Genomic DNA, 18,967 nt, shown 5'->3' on the forward strand with positions numbered 1-18,967 from the left:
GTGTTAGAAGTGTAAATCAAAACTATATTGTGATACCCACTTGATACCTACTAGCATGTCTATAATTAAAAGATAAATGACAAGTATTGAAGAGGATATGGAGAAATTAACTCTCCTATGCACTGTGGGAAGAATGTAAAATGGTGCAGCTGCTATGAACAACAGTTTGGCAGTTCTACAAAAAGTTAAACACAGAATTGTCACATGCAATTCCACTTCTACATATATACTCAAAAGAATTGAAAGTAGGGATTCAAACAGATCCTTGCACACCAATGTTTACAGCAGCATTACTTATAATAACCAAGTATAGAAAGAACCTAACTGCCCATCAACAGTTGAATGGATAAACAAAATGTGGCCTATGCATGTATTGGAATATTATTCAGCCTTAAAATGAAAGGAAATTCTGATACGTGCTACAATATGGATGAATCTTGAAAATGTTTTACTAAGTGAAATAACCAAAGAGGAAAATATTGTATGATTTCATTTGTGTGAGGTACCTAGAATAGGCAAATTTATATAGTAAGAAAGAATGACAGAGGTTACCAGGGCATGGAGAGAGGGAGAGACAGGGAATTAGTTTTTAGTGGGCACATACTTCTGTTTGGAGATGATGACAAAGTGCTGGAAATGGATAGTGGTAATGGTTGCACAACACTGTAAATGTACTTAATGCCGATGAATTGTATACTTAAAAGGTACTAAAATGGTAAATTTTATGCTATGTATATTTTGCCACAATAAAAAAATGAACTATAAAAGAAGAGTTTCTGGCCTTTCCAGTTTTTTTGTTTGTTTGTTTTGTTTTGTTTTGTTTTTTTGAGACAGGATCTTGCTCGGTTGCCCAGGCTGGAGTGCAGTGGCATGACCATGGCTCACTATAGCTTTGACCTCCCAATCAAGGTGATCCTCCCTCTTCGGCCTCCCAAGTAGCTGGGACCACAGGCACGCATCACTACACTCAGCTAATTTTTGTAGAGACAAAGACTCCCTATGTTGCCCAAGATGGTCTCGAACTCCTGGTCTCAAGTGATGCTTTCTCCTTGACCTACCAAAGTGCTGGGATTACAGGTGTCAGCCACCACGTAGGCTTTACTTCTAACTTCTTCTTAGCTGTGGTCCAGGGATCTTGCTTCCTGAGTCCTCGTGATCCCCATCACATGCTTCCAGGTTGATTCACTTCTTGTACAACCCTCTGACCCAGTGCTCTCCACAGCTCTGCCCTCAACTCTCCACATATGGTGCCTGAAGTGCCACTTCCTTTCCTATACAGGCCACCAATGTCTTTTTGTGGCATATGAAACTCACTTCAGAGAAATGTGGGACTTTGGAATCCATGAAAGGCATAATTCACTTCACCGTCAAGGGATATAGCTCATTGGTGAGAAATTGTATCTGTTCTCTGAGGGACCATTGCATTCGGCCTCTCCTGGCTGGTTTCTGGTTCCTTCTCCTCTGTCCTTCTCCCCTCCTTGTCTGTCTTCATTTCTCTCAAATCCCCCCTCCACCTGGTCAGATCTCCTTAAAGACCCTGTCTTTGCACTCGAGAGAACGCCCCATGCTCCACCTCAGATTCTCCCCTCATTTCTGGCCCTGCATCCCTCATTCTCAAACTCTACCTAGGCTAGCACTCACTGGTGGAGGGCTAGGGTGCCATAGCTTTGGAGGAGAGGTTTAAAGGTCTCCATACCCAGGAGCTGGCTCTGATATCTCGCCCCACCTGCCTGAGGCTGATCATTAACCCAGAACTTATATAAAGATGGCTCATGCTGTGGAATGGATATAGCACTGCCTGCAGCCATGGCCAGTACGGTTAGCCCTAGCACCATGACTGAGACCCCAGAGCCACCTCCATTGTCTGATCGCATCCGAAATGCTGCTGACATCTCAGTCATTGTCATCTATTTTCTGATGGTGATGGCTGTTGGGCTGTGGGTAGGTGGAATCCCAGTGGCTTTTAGGGTGGGCACAAGGTTTAGGAGGGGGCATCTTAAGTGGGGGAGGGGTGTGGTCGTGACAAAGCTTTTCACAAATGTCGTGTTAGGATCAGAATCATTTTCTTGTGTGTTGCATAAATAATGCTTACAATGAGCTAATATGTTCTCCTAACGACCCCATTGTGTGCACAGAGCCAGCACCGGGACCTTCAGATTTACTTTGCCTCCCCAACACCTGGCATAATGGATAAAGATAGTATTTTTATTATTGCATTTCTTTCACTTTCTTTTGTTGTTTGCTCACTTTCTGATTTAGTGAGTTGGACTCTTCATTTACGTTGACTTTTTTTCTTTTTAATAAGTTTGAGACTGCAAATTTTCTTGCAAGTATGGCTCAGTGATACCTCACATGGTTTTCGTAAGTGAGAATAATCACAGTAGTTAAGACAGAAGTTGAGGATTATGATTTTTTTTTAAGTTCTTCCGGCTCTGGGTTTTTACGAAGCAATTGTTTTGGAAGTCCTTTAAAACTTGATGCTGTAGAACACTTTCCAGCAAAATGTTTCTCTCTGTAGGAGTGCTGAAGTCACCCCTGTCAGCACCCTGGCCAGAGCCTCTGGGGTATCTGGGTGCACTTGCTGTGGCTTGACCCTCATCTCTCTTCCCTTCCACTCAGGCGATGCTGAGGACCAACCGAGGTACTATAGGAGGTTTCTTCCTCGCTGGTCGTAATGTGGCCTGGTGGCCGGTAAGTTTTCTGGACCGGTAAGCGGACCAAAGTTTTCTGGAGATAAATTTCCTGAGTGTGCGCTTAAAAGTGAATGTAGGCCGGGCGCAGTGGCTCACGCCTGTAATCTCAGCACTTTGGGAGGCCAAGGCTGGCAAATCATCTGAAGTCAGGAGTTCGAGACCAGCCTGACCAACATGGTGAAACCATCTCTACTAAAAATGCAAAAATTAGCCGGGCGTGGTGGTGCATGTCTGCAATCCCAGTTACTCAGGAGGCTGAGGCAGGAGAATCACTGGAACCTGGGAGGTGGAGGTTACAGTGAGCCGAGATCATGCCACTGCACTCCAGCCTGGGCAACAAGAGTGAAACTCCATTTCAAAGAAAAAAAACAGTGAATGTAGAAAACATTGGGAATGTTGATCAGTTCTGATGTACATTGGTTGCCTAGTCGCTGGGGCTGCTTTCCTAAATCCCTGACCTCATGGCTGCTCTCTGTAATTCCAGGACATGACAATATGTCACCTATTTTGACAGCAGGTTCAGTCTGGCACTGAAGGACTCCAGTTCAGTGCCACCTCGTGTTCTTTTCTTCTGCTCCTTATCAAGAGTCTTCTCCTGGCTTATGAGCTCTGCACATTCCTGCTTTGTTGCCAGTCCTGAGCTGATGCTGGCCCTCTTGTTAGGATTGGCCCTCCCTTGTCTGCTGTCCTCCTTCAATCCCTCACCTCAGCCCTTCCTCATCTGAGGAGCCGCCCAGCTCTCCCCATGGGTCCCTATGTCCCGTGCAGTTATTGATTGTGTTCCCTGTGATGGTGCTAATGCTGATGCCTCCTGATTCGTGCCCAGTGGGTGTTCTTGTGGGGTTTTTGATGTGCGGCCCCCTCAGCCAGGGTCCCACTGCAGCAGAGGCTGCATCTTCCCCTCTGCACCTGGAGAGTGTCAGCCCGGCATCACATTATACAGTGGGTGCTTGGCAAATGCTTCCTTCACAAGTCTGACTCATTTTCTAAATGGTATGAGGGGAAGTGCAGATGGGCAACTGTCCTGGCTGGGGTGATGGAAGCAGAACAACTGGAAGTTTGAAATGAATTTTATTTGGGGCGTCCAATCAGACATTGCATTTTTAGAACTGTTTAGTGAAACACACAAGGAGGTTCAAGCGATCTTCAAGCCAAAAACCAGCTCAATCCCATCCTCTGGCCCCGTGTAGCTGAGCAGAAAAAGTGATTTTACAGAGGCCTTAAAAAATGGGAAGAGCCACACCCCAATTCTCTTCTGCCAGGACTGGTGCTCATCCACGCCCACTCGAGAGACCTCTCTTGATCTTTGGGTCTTTAGAACAGCAGGCACTGTGATGGCGAGGGGATGAATGAAAAGAGGGTCTCGTGGCTGGGAGGGTGGAGAGAAATTCCCTCCTAGACAGCTTGGGGTCTTTACATATGATTAAAGGGACAAGAGATGATGGGAGATCTGGCAGTGCTTGGCCAAGGACAGGCTCAACTCAGAGCATTTTAGTAGATTGACCAATGCTCTCCCAAGACAGGGGCCAACAAGCTTTTCTGTAAAAGGCCAGATTGTAAATATTTTAGGGTTTTCTAGCCATATCGTCTATTGCAGCCACAGAACTCTGCTATTGTAGCACAAAAAGCAGCCTAAGTCCATATGGAAAACCAATGAGCGTAGCTGTGTTCCAAACAATGAAATTTGAATCATATAATTTCACATTTTTACAATTTCACATTTCACAAAATATTATGCTTATTTAGATTGTTAACTATTATTTAACAATGCAAAAATGTAAAAACACATTCTTGGCTCATGGGTCATTCAGAAATTGACCATGGGCTGGATTAGCCCAGGGGCCGTCGTTTGCTTGACTCCTGCTCTGAGGAGTAGTGACTGAAACATCTCAGCATCTATTTTCAAGAAGTCTGATTTGGATCTTTTAACCCTAACCCTGGTCTGTTCTCTTGCATTCCAGATGGGCGCCTCTCTCTTTGCCAGTAACATCGGCAGCAACCACTATGTGGGGCTGGCTGGTACAGGAGCAGCTTCAGGAGTTGCCGCTGTCACATTTGAATGGACTGTAAGTGACATCATAGGCTATTTCCTTTAAATCAAAACTATATCCAGTGTCTTAGGATGTTTTATGCTGCTAAGACAGAATATCACAGGCTGGGTATTTTGTAAAGAACAAAATGTGTCTCTCACACCTCTGAAAGCTGGGAAGTGCAAGAGCTGAGGGACCCACATCTGGCAAGGGCTTCGTCATCCCACGGTGGAAGGTGGAAGGTGGAAGGTGGAAGGTGGAAGGTGGAAGGTGGAAGGGCAATAGGGCACGAGAGAGAGGGAGAGAGGGATGGAGGATGAGCGAGAAAGAAAGAGAGAGGAGAAGAGAAGAGAGGAGAAGGGGAGAGGAGAGGAGAGAAGAGGATGAAACTCATTTTTTAAACTCAGGAACCCACTCCTACTATAACCAACCTACTATCTTGATAATGGCAAACATCTATTTATGAGAGAAGAGCTCTCATGACCTAATCACCACTTAATGGTCCAACCTCTCAATACTGTTGCATTGGGGGTTAAGTTTCTGACACATGAACTTGGTGGTACACCAAGTTGAAACCATAGCATCCAGGCATATTAATGAAAGTCATATCCCAGGTTTTTCTGGGTGTCTGTATAGAATGTTCGCCTCTTTGGTTTGATTTTTTTTTTTTTTTTTTTTTTTGCTTATTTGTTTGTTGTTGTTTTCTTCGTCGATTTTAAGTTCTGGGATATGTGTGCAGAACCTGCAGGTTTGTTACATAGGTATACATGTGCCATGGTGGTTTGCTGCACCTATGAACCCATCATCTAGGTTTTAAGCCCTGCATGCATTAGGTATTTGTCCTAATGCTCTCCCTCCCCTTGCCCCTGACCCCCTGACAGGCCCCAGTGTCTGATGTTCCCCTCCCTGTGTCCGTGTGTTCTCATTGTTCAGCTCCTACTCATGAATGAGAACATGTGGTGTTTGATTTCCTGTTCCTGGGTTAGTTTGCTGAGAACGATGGCTTCCAGCTTCATCCATGTCCCTGCAAAGGACATGAACTCATCCCTTCTTATGGCTGTGTAGTATTCCATGGTAGATATGTGCCACATTTTCTTTATCCAGTCTATCATTGTTGAGCATTTGGGTTGATTCCAAGTATTTGCTATTGTAAATAGTGCTGCAGTAAACATGCATGTGCATGTGTGTTTATAGTAGAATGATTTATAATCCTTTGGGTACATACCCAGTAATGAGATTGATGGGTCAAATGGTATTTCTGGTTCTAGATCCTTGAGGAATCGCCACACTGTCTTCCACAATGTTTGAACTAATTTACACTCCCGCAGCCTTGCTCTGTAACCCAAGTTGGAGTGCAGTGGCAGGATCATGACTCACTGACCTCTTGGACTCAAGCAATCCTCCCACCACAGCCTCCCATGTAGCTGGGACCACAGGTGTGCACCACCCTGCCCAGCTAGGTTTTTGTTTCTTTGTAGATATGGGGGTCTCCCTATGTTGCCCAGGCTGGTCTCTTAACTCCTGAGCTCTGTGATCCTCTCACCTCAGCCTCCCAAAATGCTAGGATTACAGGTGTGAGCCACTGCACCCAGCCTCCACCTCTTGTTTGACCTTCAGCACTTCAGTGACCCCATTCTGCCTAGCCCATTCCATGCACATTATTGCTCACCTCTAAGATTTTTCTCAAGCAGTTATTCCCACCAGGAATGTCATTTCTATATGCCTCGATCTCTATGTTCACTTGATCATTTTAGCTCTCCTTTTCATCTCTCCTCCCTGAGTTCCCGCTATGTGTCCAGCCCATCCTCTAGCACAGGGATATCCAATCTTTTGACTGCCCTAGACCACACTGGAAGAAGAAGAATTGTCTTGAACCACACATAAAATACACTAACACTAATGATAGCTGATGAACTTAAAAAAAAAAATCACCAAAAAACCTTATTATTTTAAAAGAAAGTTTACAAATTTGTGTTGGGCCACATTCAAAGCCAGCTTGAGCCACAGGTTGGACAAGTTTGCTCTAGCACATGGCTGGACACGTGATGGATATGCTACCAGTAGCTCTTGAGCTGCCTGAGTTTTTCTATTCTTCTGTCTTACTCTTTCTGGTGTTTTCATTTACATGCATGTGCATATTAGGCAGAAGACGATGCCTGTGGAAACGATTTAAAGGAAAGTTGTATCATAGTGAAAGTTTAAACAGACCATCCCTGGCTGAACTCAGAAAGTGATCTTGAGTGATCATACATGCCTGTGCCCCTCCACTGTTGAAGATTTTGCCCCTACATTTACTTCAGTAGTATCCAGGAATCCAGGATGGACCCAACCTCCAGATATGCCCTTGCCTGGAGCTTTGTTTTAATAGTGCCATGGACACCAGAATGAAGCCAGTCTCCAGAGGCGTGACCAGAATGACCTATGGACCAAGTGGGTGTGACGAGCCAGCTGCAGAGAACTCAACTGCTCCCCCTGTCACTGTGACCTTGGGCCCCCTTAATCTCTGTGAGGTGTAAGGCTGAAGTTCCCCCTCTGTAAGATAAGAATAACTGTGCTTGTCATATCTGCCTCACTTAGGCTGAGAGCAGCGTAAGTGATATATGTGAAGACTCTGTAAAAGTTGCATATTAATGCTAGATTGTATTACTATCATCATTGTATGTGGGAAGACTTAGGGAGCACTGGTGATATTTTTCTATCTCCAGGTTCCTTTCTCATTGCTTTGTCACTCCATTTATTATTTATGCAACTCAAGAAAAATTCCCTTTGGCCAAGATTGTATGATCTTCCAGGGGTTCCACTGGGATCAGAACCCTTATCTTCTTTCCCTTTTTCACCACAACTTAATCCCCAGAAAATGGTGGCCCCTGAGTCATAGAAACAGAAAAAAAGGAACTCACAATTATATCGGGATTGTAATTGTTTGAATGGGACAGGATTAAGCCAACTTTTTTTTTTTTTAATATCCAGACTCAGAGGTCATATAAGGAGAAGGTCCACAAGCCAAGCCTCTTTAATGTCTCACTGTCTCTTATTTTGGTTCCTTATAGTCCTCAGTAATGTTGCCGATTCTCGGGTGGATCTTTGTCCCCATCTACATCAAGTCGGGGGTGAGTATCTGTTACCAAAATGCCAGAGTTCAGTCCTAGGCACTGCTGCTCACTGCACAGAAGACCACTCACTGAGACAATGAGTATTGCCAGGAAAAAAGGCTTTATTTGGGTGCTGCAGCCGAGAAGATGGGAGCTCAGTCTCAAATCCATCTTCCTGATGGACTAAAATTAGGGATTTATATTACAGGGAAGATATGTAACTATGTATAGGAAAAAAACAGGAATTAAGGGTGGGGATAAGAAGAGAAGTCAGTCAACAGGAAGCAGGTGGTGGGTTAGACAATTATAATGGGCGAGGGATCTGGCTTCTCACTGTCCAGGTGTGGTGATCTAGTGAGTTTCATCTCTTTGACCCTATCTGGGAGAACTGATGGTTGATTTCCTGAGAGAGGAACTCAGATAAGACAAAGATAACTTTCTCAATTTGTAACAGTGGGAGGATCAGTTTCTATGCTTATTCAAATAAACCACAGACATCAGTTCTGTGGGACAACTGGGCCAGTTCCATATCCTTAGTGTTTGGGTAAATCTGTCAGACATTCATTTATTTACTGATTTTTTTCTCTTCGATCATGAAACATGGGTCCCTGCCCTTCACCTGGCCTATTGCTAGAAATATACAGAGAGACAAAAAATCAGATTTCTTGACTAGAGAGGTTTCTGGTATAGAACGTGGCTGCAGCCAGCGGGGAAATCTGTGGTGCCCCTGCATAATGACCCTGGAGCAGAGATGACAGGTTTGATGGCAGAGTAAAGGTGAAGGCAGTGGAGGGGGAAGCATTATGATCAGCTCTAAAACTTGAAGCTTGAGGGTCGGAGTACACGAGGCCACCATTAACGGAACCAAGGATTCCAGATCAGAGGCAGATGATGGATGACAAGAATGATGATTTCACTTTTCAACAGGATGAGTGTTTTGGTGCATTCAGGGCACTGAGGTGGAGATGCCCAGTCGGCAGTGGGAAAGTGAGATCTGCAGATGGGTCAGGAAAGAGAATTTGGCTGGAGTTATCCATGGGAGGGTCCTTCTCTTCAGAAGCATGGTTTGAGCACCCACCCTCTTCCAGGCGCAGTCATTGTGCCTGGCATCAGGGGTGCCTCTACGAATAAGAAGCCATGGTTCCATCACCAGGAAGGGGCCACACACAGCACTTTCACTCACAGGTGCTTAGGAAATGCTGAGTAATCTGAATGCACAGGGCACTAAGGGTAAGTCCCTGTCAATGTCTGTCTCTGCAGGTGATGACCATGCCGGAATATCTCAAGAAGCGGTTTGGTGGGGAGCGACTCCAAGTCTACCTCTCCATCCTCTCCCTCTTCATCTGTGTGGTTTTGTTAATTTCTGTGAGTTCAGAGCCTCCTGGCATTTTAACTTCAAGAGTTTGTCAGATGGGGCCAGAGGGCTAATATCAGCGAGCTGGATGTGTAGACTGCCAACAGCCTTTAAAGGGTCAAGGTTATGGATGTCTTAAATTTGCAGGGGTGTCTCTTCAAAGTCTTAATGAGAAAAAAGGGAGCTTCCAAGATCGTGTGTTCACAGAGTGGTAGACTTTTAAGTCGTGAGAGGCTGTAGGGTATAAATCTCCCCTCTTATCAAGGATATGAAAAAATGGATGTAAAGAAAGAACAAAATGTCTCATTCAAGAACTTGTGTATATCTGGGGAGGCTGGCAGTGGAGGACGGCACTGGTATAAATGCCAAACACAGCTCTTTAGTAGTAAAGAGAAGGACTTGGTCTCCTGCCTTTTCCATTGCGAGATAACCTTTATATTCTTTCTCAGACCATGTCCAGATTTATATTTTCATTTTCAGTTTGATTATCTGACACGTGAACCACAAGGAAAGTACTTCGTATTATTATACTGATTTTTCTTAAGTTCACTCTATCTAAGACCACCATGGTAAGACATATATCACAAATAAGTGTTAAAAAATTTTTAAAGTACATTTTAAGTACTTTTTAAATAAAGTCACATTTTTGGGGGGCCTGGTGCAGTGGCACACACTTGTAATCCCAGGACTTTGGGAGGTTGAGGCAGGTGGATCACTTGAGGTCAGGAGTTTGAGACCAGCCTGGCCAACATGGTGAAACCCCGTCTCTACTAAAAATACAAAAATTAGCCGGACATGGTGATGCGCACCAGTAATCCCAGCTACTTGGGAGGCTTAGGCAGAATAACTTGAACCTGGGAGGTGGAGGTTGCAGTAAGCCAAGATCACACCACTGCACTCCAGTCTCGGAGACAGGGCAAGACTCCATCTCAAAAATAAATAAATAAACAAACGTTACATTTTGGGGAGATAAACAGTGAGGAAAGAAGGAATCTGAAGATTCAGCAGCACGTGTAAAAAACAAAGAGTAACTTACTTGCTCCTCATGTATCAGTGACTAACAAAATAATCTCAAGTTCACAGTCTAGGCAGGTGTCTGAGAGTTCATGAGAGAAAAGGCTGACCTTTCCTATTGCTTCTCTGTTGTGCTGAGTCGTTGTTGGAAGTGAACTAGATGCTTAGATTAGATGGCATGAGCCTTCCCAATGCAATGTGAGCATTGCCCAGCACTGACTGCATATTATTGAGCTGTGTGTGAGTGTAGCAAAGATTCTTGAGCAATGGGAGTTTACCATCTGGCTAAGGAGATAAGAATTCTGCACATGAAATAATTAGTCTTGTATGACAATACATGCAAACGTACTAAAATACATGCTGAACTAGAGTGCACGGACAAGTACAGAAAATGTGCTGTGCACACCCAGAGAAGAGGATACTCCCTGATGGATGGCATTGGGGGTCGTACTCTTGGAGAGGGCACTTAAGTATTCCCCGGGATGGGAAGGTTAGGTGAGGCAGAGGGAAGCAGAGGAGCTCACAGGTATCAGGGGCTTAGAGTTCACACGTTTCTTAAATCGTTGGACTTGCTAATCTCCCAGTTCTCCTCTGGTGCTGACATATACAGCTTTATGATTCTAAAGCAGACCAGGGGCAGTGGCTCACACCTGTAATCCCAACACTTTGGGAGGTCGAGGCAGGCAGATCATGAGGTCAAGAGATGGAGACCATACTGGCCAACGTGGTGAAACCTCATCTCTACTACAAATACAAAAATTAGCTGGGCATGGTGGAATGCACTTGTAGTCCTGGCTACTCAGGAGGCTGAGGCAGGAGAAATGCTTGAACCTGGGAGGCAGAGGTTGCAGTGTACCGAGATCACACCTCTGCACTCCGGCCAGGCGACAAGAGCGAGACTCCGTCTCAAAAAAGTAAATCGATAATTTTTTTTTCAAAAAAAGAGCATAAGCAGGCATGAAGACAGAGAACAGAGAACAACGCACAGTGAAAGGGCTCCCCGAAGGATGCAACCTCCCAGGCTGGAGGGTTGCTGGTGGATGGGGAGGGACGGAATGTTGGTGATCTGAGTGTGGGTGCAGGGAAGCTATGTATGGGTCCGTGGCTGTGCAGAGTCCATGGTTGGCTGGAAAAACACCTTAGCAGGAGTCCATTCTTGCCTGCAAGTTTATGTCTTAAGTGACATTAATAATGATCAACCTTAGACATGACCTTTTGTGTACTCTTACACTGTGATAACGGATTGTGTCCTAGTTACTTATTAAACAGATCGTTATGAGACATTAGGACAGTACAGTTTTCATAACTCTCCTCTGCCCAGGTTGGAAAAGATCATCTTGTTCACTGGTTCTCAAACTGCAATAACATTTGTATTGAGATTTGATACAAACTATTACCTAATCTACAGTCTTTATTCAGATATTGACTATTGTTTTAATACAGTCCTTTATAGCAAAAGAAAATTCTGATCCTTGCAATTCCTCTTTATTATGAGAAATATTTTACAGTCATTGTTAGTGTAATTAATGCCACTGAATTATATACTTAAATGGTTAAATGGTAAATTTTATGTCATATATGTTTTACCACAATTTTAAAAAAGTCATTGGTGGCTGAGCCCAGTGACTTCTGCCTGCAATCCCGCACTTCGGGAGGCTGAGGCAGGAGGATCACTGGAGGCCAGGGGTTCCAGACTTGCCTGGGCTAAACAGTGAGACCCTTGTCTCTACAAAAAAAAAAAAGAAAAAAATTATTTAGCCAGGTGTTGTGGCACACATTTATTGCCCCAGCTACTTTGGCTGAGGCAGAAGGATCACTTAACCCAGGAGCTAAGTTATAGTGAGCTAAGATCATGCCACTGCACCCCAGCCTGAGTGACTTGGAGTAGTCCCTATTTCTTTAGAAAAAAAATCATTGATAATATGTCGACTACTTATATATAATTTCAAAACCATGGATTTAATTCCTTAATAGTACTGTGTAATAGAAACAAAGGTCAAGGAATCCATAATAAGATAGTGTGTTTTAATATGAAAATGATTAAGTAGAACTACACATCAAGTCAGAATGCTGTGGTGTAATACTCACCCCTCTGTGGATGAGGATAAAGCAGTATGAGTGAAGACAGCTATAAATGCAGACAGAGGCAGGTATGCATGTGTGGCACCTCCACAAGTAACACTCTTTCTGAAATGCTGAACATTTTTTTAAAAGTGAAATGTTCCCTCAATATTAGTTAGTATTCCTGGAAAACCCCAATGTGCAATAGAGTTACAGAAAGTACTTTGTATTTGTACAACTGAGTTGGGATCTAGGCTCAGAAAATCAAGAACAGGTTTTTGGCCAACATCAATATCGGGTGGGATGATAAGATGTCAGATTTTATTTCAAATCTTAGAGAAAAATACAACCGTCTCCTGCTACACCTGTTTCCAGTCCCAAGTTCTGCAAAGAAACAGAGACAGAGTCTCACTGTATCTTCCAGGCTGGAGTGCCGTGGTACAGTCTCAGCTCACTGCAACCTGTGCCTCTCAGGTTCAAGCGATTCTCCTGCCTTAGCCTCCCTAGTAGCCAGGATTACAGGCACGCACCAACACGCTCGGTTAATTTTTTTTGTATTTTTAGTAGAGATGGGGTTTCACCATGTTGGCCAGGCTGGTCTCGAACTCCTGACCTCAAATGATCCACCCTGCTCAGCCTCCCAAAGTGTCTCTCATACATTTTTAACTATTTGAGGTTGTTATATATATCATTGCCCTTTAACCCCAAAAATTTCAATGTAAAATTTCCCCCAGATTTAACACTCATTGATGATTCTACCTGATCCAGTGATTTTTACCTGATCCAGTCTTTCCTGTGGCAGTTGTAAAATGATGGTTTTTTTAAACTAAGCCTTCTCTGTATATCGTTATTCCTAGGAGTAGGGATAATCTCTGGCAAAACCACAGTGGAATTATCAACTCGAGTAAACATAACATGGATACACTAATCTACCATTTATATTCCAACTTTGTCAATTGACCCAGTAATATCCTTTTTATCATCTTTCCTTCTCCAGTGCAGGATGCAGTCTAGGCTTAGGCGCCACATTCAGTTGCCAAAGGTCTTCAGCCTCCTTTCTTCTGGAAGATTTCCATATCCCTTTTCTGTCTTTGATGACACTGACATTTTGAAGGATAGAGTCCCTACTCCACCCTTCTTAATATGACAACCTTTATTTTGGATTTGCCTGATATTTCTTCATGGTTGGATTCAGGTTATGCCTTCTTCTTGGCTCGAATACTTCATAAGTGATATAGCCTACTAAAAGTATCCTGTCGAAGTATTCAGTGCCCATCTGTTCCTCAATGGTGATGTTAATTTTAATCACCTGGTCGAAGTATTGCCCAATTTCTCCACTATAGAATTACTGTTTTATTTTCCCCTGTAACCAATAAACGGTCTGTGATAGATGCTTTAAACCATTGAAATATCCAGTTCCTCTTCAAATTTTTCCACTAGATTTAACATTCATAAATGATTCTTATCAGATCCAATCTTTACTATGATGGTTGCCAAATAATAATTTTCCAACTCCAGCACTCTTTCCATAGTTCCCAGCCAGCATTCAGCAGGTTACCGAGGGCAGGAGGCTTCCCTTCTCTGTTTATCTATTACTGATATTGGACTGATACCTTCCTATTTATCATTGGTTTACCAATATTATTATATGCAGTTATTTGATACTTTTTTTTTTTTTTTTGAGATGGAGTCTCACTCTGTCACCCACACTGGAGTGCAGTGGCGCGACCTCAGCTCACCGCAACCTCCATGCCTGCCAGGTTCAAGCGATTCTCCTGCCTCAGCCTCCTGAGTAGGCGGAACTACAGGCGAGTGCCACCACACCTGGCTAATTTTTTGTATTTTTAGTAGAGACGGGGTTTCACCATGCTAGTCAGGCTGGTCTTGAACTCCTGACCTCGTGATCTGCCTGCCTCAGCCTCCCAAAGTGCTGTGATTATAGGCATAAGCCACCACGCCCGGCCAGTTATTTTGATACTTATACCACATTTGGCCAGTGAGAGTTCCTCACACTGGATTCTGTGTAAAGGATGGAGCATGATCCCATCATTTTGTTGAGCAATTTCTTAAATTCTGGCCTAACAAAATGTTTCAGACTCATCTTGTACCAGCCCTGCTCCAGCCCTGGAGTCACCTGTTTTTCTGGGACAGCCCTGGCTCCTTTAGTGGGGAACGGTATTAGAAACAAAAATCTGGGTGCTAAGTGTGCTTATTGGGTTGACTTTTTTTCTTGACTCTTTTAGCTGACAGAATTAGGAAATAAATGCATGCATACACACATGTAAATGCACACACAGAAATAGATATATTCATACACACACATACATATACTTTCTAGGCAGCTATACACATACATATACAGTTTAGAGATCATGAGTTCACATGAATACCTCCAATTCCAATCCAGCTTTATAGAGTATTTTATTGCCTTCTGCAATTCTATATTTATATGTTCCTTCTTCCACAATTGAGAATCCTGGCCCTCCAATTCATCAACATATATATACACACACACACACACACAGAGATATATATACACACACACACATACACACACACACACACACACATATATAGTTTGTTTGCTCAATCCTATAATGCATCAAAAATGGTTTCAGAAATGCTTCAGGACATTGGCCTGAGCAAAGATTTTTTTGGATAAGACCTCAAAACCACAGATAACAAAAGCATAAATTGACAAAAGACCTCAAGTGATCCACCCGCTTTGGCCTCCCAAAATGCTGGGATTACAGGCATCAGCCACTGTGCCTGGCCAAAACAAAAATAAGTAAATATTTTTAACAAGAAAATTATTTCCGAATTGCCTCACCCATACTGTTACAAACAAACAAACAAACTAAAAATGAATTCGGAACTTATTTGCAGTCCTTCTCCATCCCCACCAGAAGCCTAGTGTATCATCAAACATGGTGTTCCTCACTTTGCCAAATTTTTTTGCCTTTTCTAGAAGTTTCTCCTGGGTGTAAGTCCCTGTTCTGAAAGGCAGCTTTGGCTGTTGGTTTTGAGAGCTTGTTTGACCCAGACTGCTCTGAACCCTTTTGGAATTTACCAAGTAGCCTTTATAGTTGCCCACTGGTTATTAAAGCAAAGCCTCTTCTATGCTCTGCTGTAGTTCTGAAATTGTCCCACTGTGCTTCTCAGCGGTCACCTGGTGGCTCTGTGGGGATGTCTAAGTTTCTTCAGATAAGCTACTGTTTCTCTCTGCCTCCTCCCAGATCTTGCTGTCATGCAGGTCTTGTGGCTGAGGTTGATTTGCACCTACCGTCTTGCCTTTTGGGCCTCATGGAAATACCCGGTCATCTAATTTTGTTGGTTTTGCCATAAACTTGCTCTGTCTAATGTAGAGAGTCATGGAAGTTCACAAACCATGCTGCCACATTCACCATCTTCCTAGAATAATTTGTCTATACTTCTCTAAGTGTTCCCCACATATTTCACTAAGTAAAATTCCATGATAGCAGTATAACAAAGTGCTTAACCATGTAAGCTTCTGAGTCACACCACACAGGTTTAAATCCTGAGCTTACCACTTTCTAGCTGGGTGATCCAGGACAAATTCCCTAAGCCTCCGTTTTCTCAGATGCAAAATGATGACAATAATGCCTACCTGACAGGTAGTTTGGGGACACGGAGAAGGGTGGGGGTAGATTCTGTCAAGGTTTCAAGGAAGAGATGATCCATTGGCAGCTTAAGTTTTTCCAGAACAGAGAAAAAAATGTTACCCAATTCATCTCTTAAAACCAGACTCAGTTCTGTTAATAATTTTAGGAAAATTAAAACGAACAGATAATTATAAAAATCCTCATTGGCAAACAATAATACTAATTTTAAGAACATATATCTTATTAGTTTTATATATATATACACACACATATAATAACTAGCAGGAAATTGTCCTAAATTATTCATGTTAATTATGCTGAGCCAAACATTGTAGATAGGAAAATGTACTTCCCATTGAAATATGTTTGCCTTAGAGAGATTTCTAAGTTGATCATAATCTCCCTTTTTTATGGTTAGACCTAAGGGCCCTAGGAGGGTCAGAGACACATGTAATTAATTGAATTCCAGCCAGCATCATGCTTTTACAGCACAGTCTGCATAATCTAAATTAATTCTACATTTTCCCCTCAATTTCAAAAATAATCATAACCGACCCCCCAATTCAAACCAATTTTCAATCATTGTAGCACATATATATTTGGAATATATACGAAACAATGTTCTTTGGTTGTATTCTATTTTGGTTATTTCTTTCTTTCTTTCTTTCTTTCTTTCTTTCTTTTTTTTTTTTTTAATTTATTTATTATTATTAAACTTCAAGTTGTAGGCTACATGTGCACAACGTGCAGGTTTGCTACATATGTATACTTGTGCCATGTTGGTGTGCTGCACCCATCAACTCGTCATTTACATCAGGTATAACTCCCAATGCAATCCCTCCCCCCTCCCCCCTCCCCATGATAGGCCCCGGTGTGTGATGTTCCCCTTCCCAAGTCCAAGTGATCTCATTGTTCAGTTCCCGCCTATGAGTGAGAACATGCGGTGTTTGGTTTTCTGTTCTTGTGATAGTTTGCTAAGAATGATGGTTTCCAGCTGCATCCATGTCCCTACAAAGGACACAAACTCATCCTTTTTTATGGCTGCATAGTATTCCATGGTGTATATGTGCCACATTTTCTTAATCCAATCTGTCACTGGTGGACATTTGGGTTGATTCCAAGTCTTTGCTATTGTGAATAGTGCTGCAATAAACATACGTGTGCATGTGTCTTTATAGCAGCATAATTTATAATCCTTTGGGTATATACCTAGTAATGGGATGGCTGGGTCATATGGTACATCTAGTTCTAGGTCCTTGAGGAATTGCCATACTGTTTTCCATAATGGTTGAACTAGTTTACAATCCCACCAACAGTGTAAAAGTGTTCCTATTTCTCCACATCCTCTCCAGCACCTGTTGTTTCCTGACTTTTTAATGATCGCCATTCTAACTGGTGTGAGATGGTATCTCATTGTGGTTTTGATTTGCATTTCTCTGATGGCCAGTGATGATGAGCATTTTTTCATGTGTCTGTTGGCTGTATGAATGTCTTCTTTTGAGAAATGTCTGTTCATATCCTTTGCCCACTTTTTGATGGGGTTGTTTGTTTTTTTCTTGTAAATTTGTTTGAGTTCTTTGTAGGTTCTGGATATTAGCCCTTTGTCAGATGAGTAGATTGCAAAAATTTTCTCCCATTCTGTAGGTTGCCTGTTCACTCTGATGGTAGTTTCTTTTGCTGTGCAGAAGCTCTTTAGTTTAATGAGATCCCATTTGTCAATTTTGGCTTTTGCTGCCGTTGCTTTTGGTGTTTTAGACATGAAGTCTTTGCCCATGCCTATGTCCTGAATGGTACTACCTAGGTTTTCCTCTAGGATTTTTATGGTATTAGGTCTAACATTTAAGTCTCTAATCCATCTTGAATTAATTTTCGTATAAGGAGTAAGGAAAGGATCCAGTTTCAGCTTTCTACTTATGGCTAGCCAATTTTCCCAGCACCATTTATTAAATAGGGAATCCTTTCCCCATTTCTTGTTTCTCTCAGGTTTGTCAAAGATCAGATGGCTGTAGATGTGTGGTATTATTTCTGAGGACTCTGTTCTGTTCCATTGGTCTATATCTCTGTTTTGGTACCAGTACCATGCTGTTTTGGTTACTGTAGCCTTGTAGTATAGTTTGAAGTCAGGTAGCGTGATGCCTCCAGCTTTGTTCTTTTGACTTAGGATTGTCTTGGAGATGCGGGCTCTTTTTTGGTTCCATATGAACTTTAAAGCAGTTTTTTCCAATTCTGTGAAGAAGCTCATTGGTAGCTTGATGGGGATGGCATTGAATCTATAAATTACCTTGGGCAGTATGGCCATTTTCACGATATTGATTCTTCCTATCCATGAGCATGGTATGTTCTTCCATTTGTTTGTGTCCTCTTTTATTTCACTGAGCAGTGGTTTGTAGTTCTCCTTGAAGAGGTCCTTTACATCCCTTGTAAGTTGGATTCCTAGGTATTTTATTCTCTTTGAAGCAATTGTGAATGGAAGTTCATTCCTGATTTGGCTCTCTGTTTGACTGTCACTGGTGTATAAGAATGCTTGTGATTTTTGCACATTAATTTTGTATCCTGAGACTTTGCTGAAGTTGCTTATCAGCTTAAGGAGATTTTGGGCTGAGACAATGGGGTTTTCTAAATATACAATCATGTCGTCTGCAAACAGGGACAATTTGACTTCTTCTTTTCCTAACTGAATCCCCTTAATTTCTTTCTCTTGCCTGATTGCCCTAGCCAGAACTTCCAACACTATGTTGAATAGGAGTGGTGAGAGAGGGCATCCATGTCTTGTGCCAGTTTTCAAAGGGAATTTTTCCAGTTTATGCCCATTCAGTATGATATTGGCTGTGGGTTTGTCATAAATAGCTCTTATTATTTTGAGGTACGTTCCATCAATACCGAATTTATTGAGCGTTTTTAGCAGGAAGGGCTGTTGAATTTTGTCAAAAGCCTTTTCTGCATCTATTGAGATAATGATGTGGTTCTTGTCTTTGGTTCTGTTTATATGCTGGATTATGTTTATTGATTTGCGAATGTTGAACCAGCCTTGCATCCCAGGGATGAAGCCCACTTGATCATGGTGGATAAGCTTTTTGATGTGTTGCTGAATCTGGTTTGC

At 42.6% G+C, this 18,967-nt stretch overlaps 1 protein-coding gene across 1 annotated transcript in view; it reads left to right on the forward strand.

Annotated features, from left to right (window-relative positions):
* Positions 1 to 1,788: 1,788 nt before the first annotated feature.
* Positions 1,789 to 18,967, forward strand: part of SLC5A4 (solute carrier family 5 member 4) — a 41,859-nt gene continuing 24,680 nt past the window's right edge. The window contains exons 1-5 of the mRNA XM_007975555.3: positions 1,789 to 1,941; positions 2,620 to 2,691; positions 4,655 to 4,759; positions 7,774 to 7,833; positions 9,076 to 9,180. Coding sequence (XP_007973746.3) covers positions 1,807 to 1,941; positions 2,620 to 2,691; positions 4,655 to 4,759; positions 7,774 to 7,833; positions 9,076 to 9,180 — 477 coding nt within the window. The 5' untranslated portion in view covers positions 1,789 to 1,806. The remainder of the gene's footprint in view (positions 1,942 to 2,619; positions 2,692 to 4,654; positions 4,760 to 7,773; positions 7,834 to 9,075; positions 9,181 to 18,967) is intronic.

Source organism: Chlorocebus sabaeus, chromosome 19 (assembly GCF_047675955.1).
Source record: "Chlorocebus sabaeus isolate Y175 chromosome 19, mChlSab1.0.hap1, whole genome shotgun sequence".
NCBI lineage: Eukaryota > Metazoa > Chordata > Mammalia > Primates > Cercopithecidae > Chlorocebus > Chlorocebus sabaeus.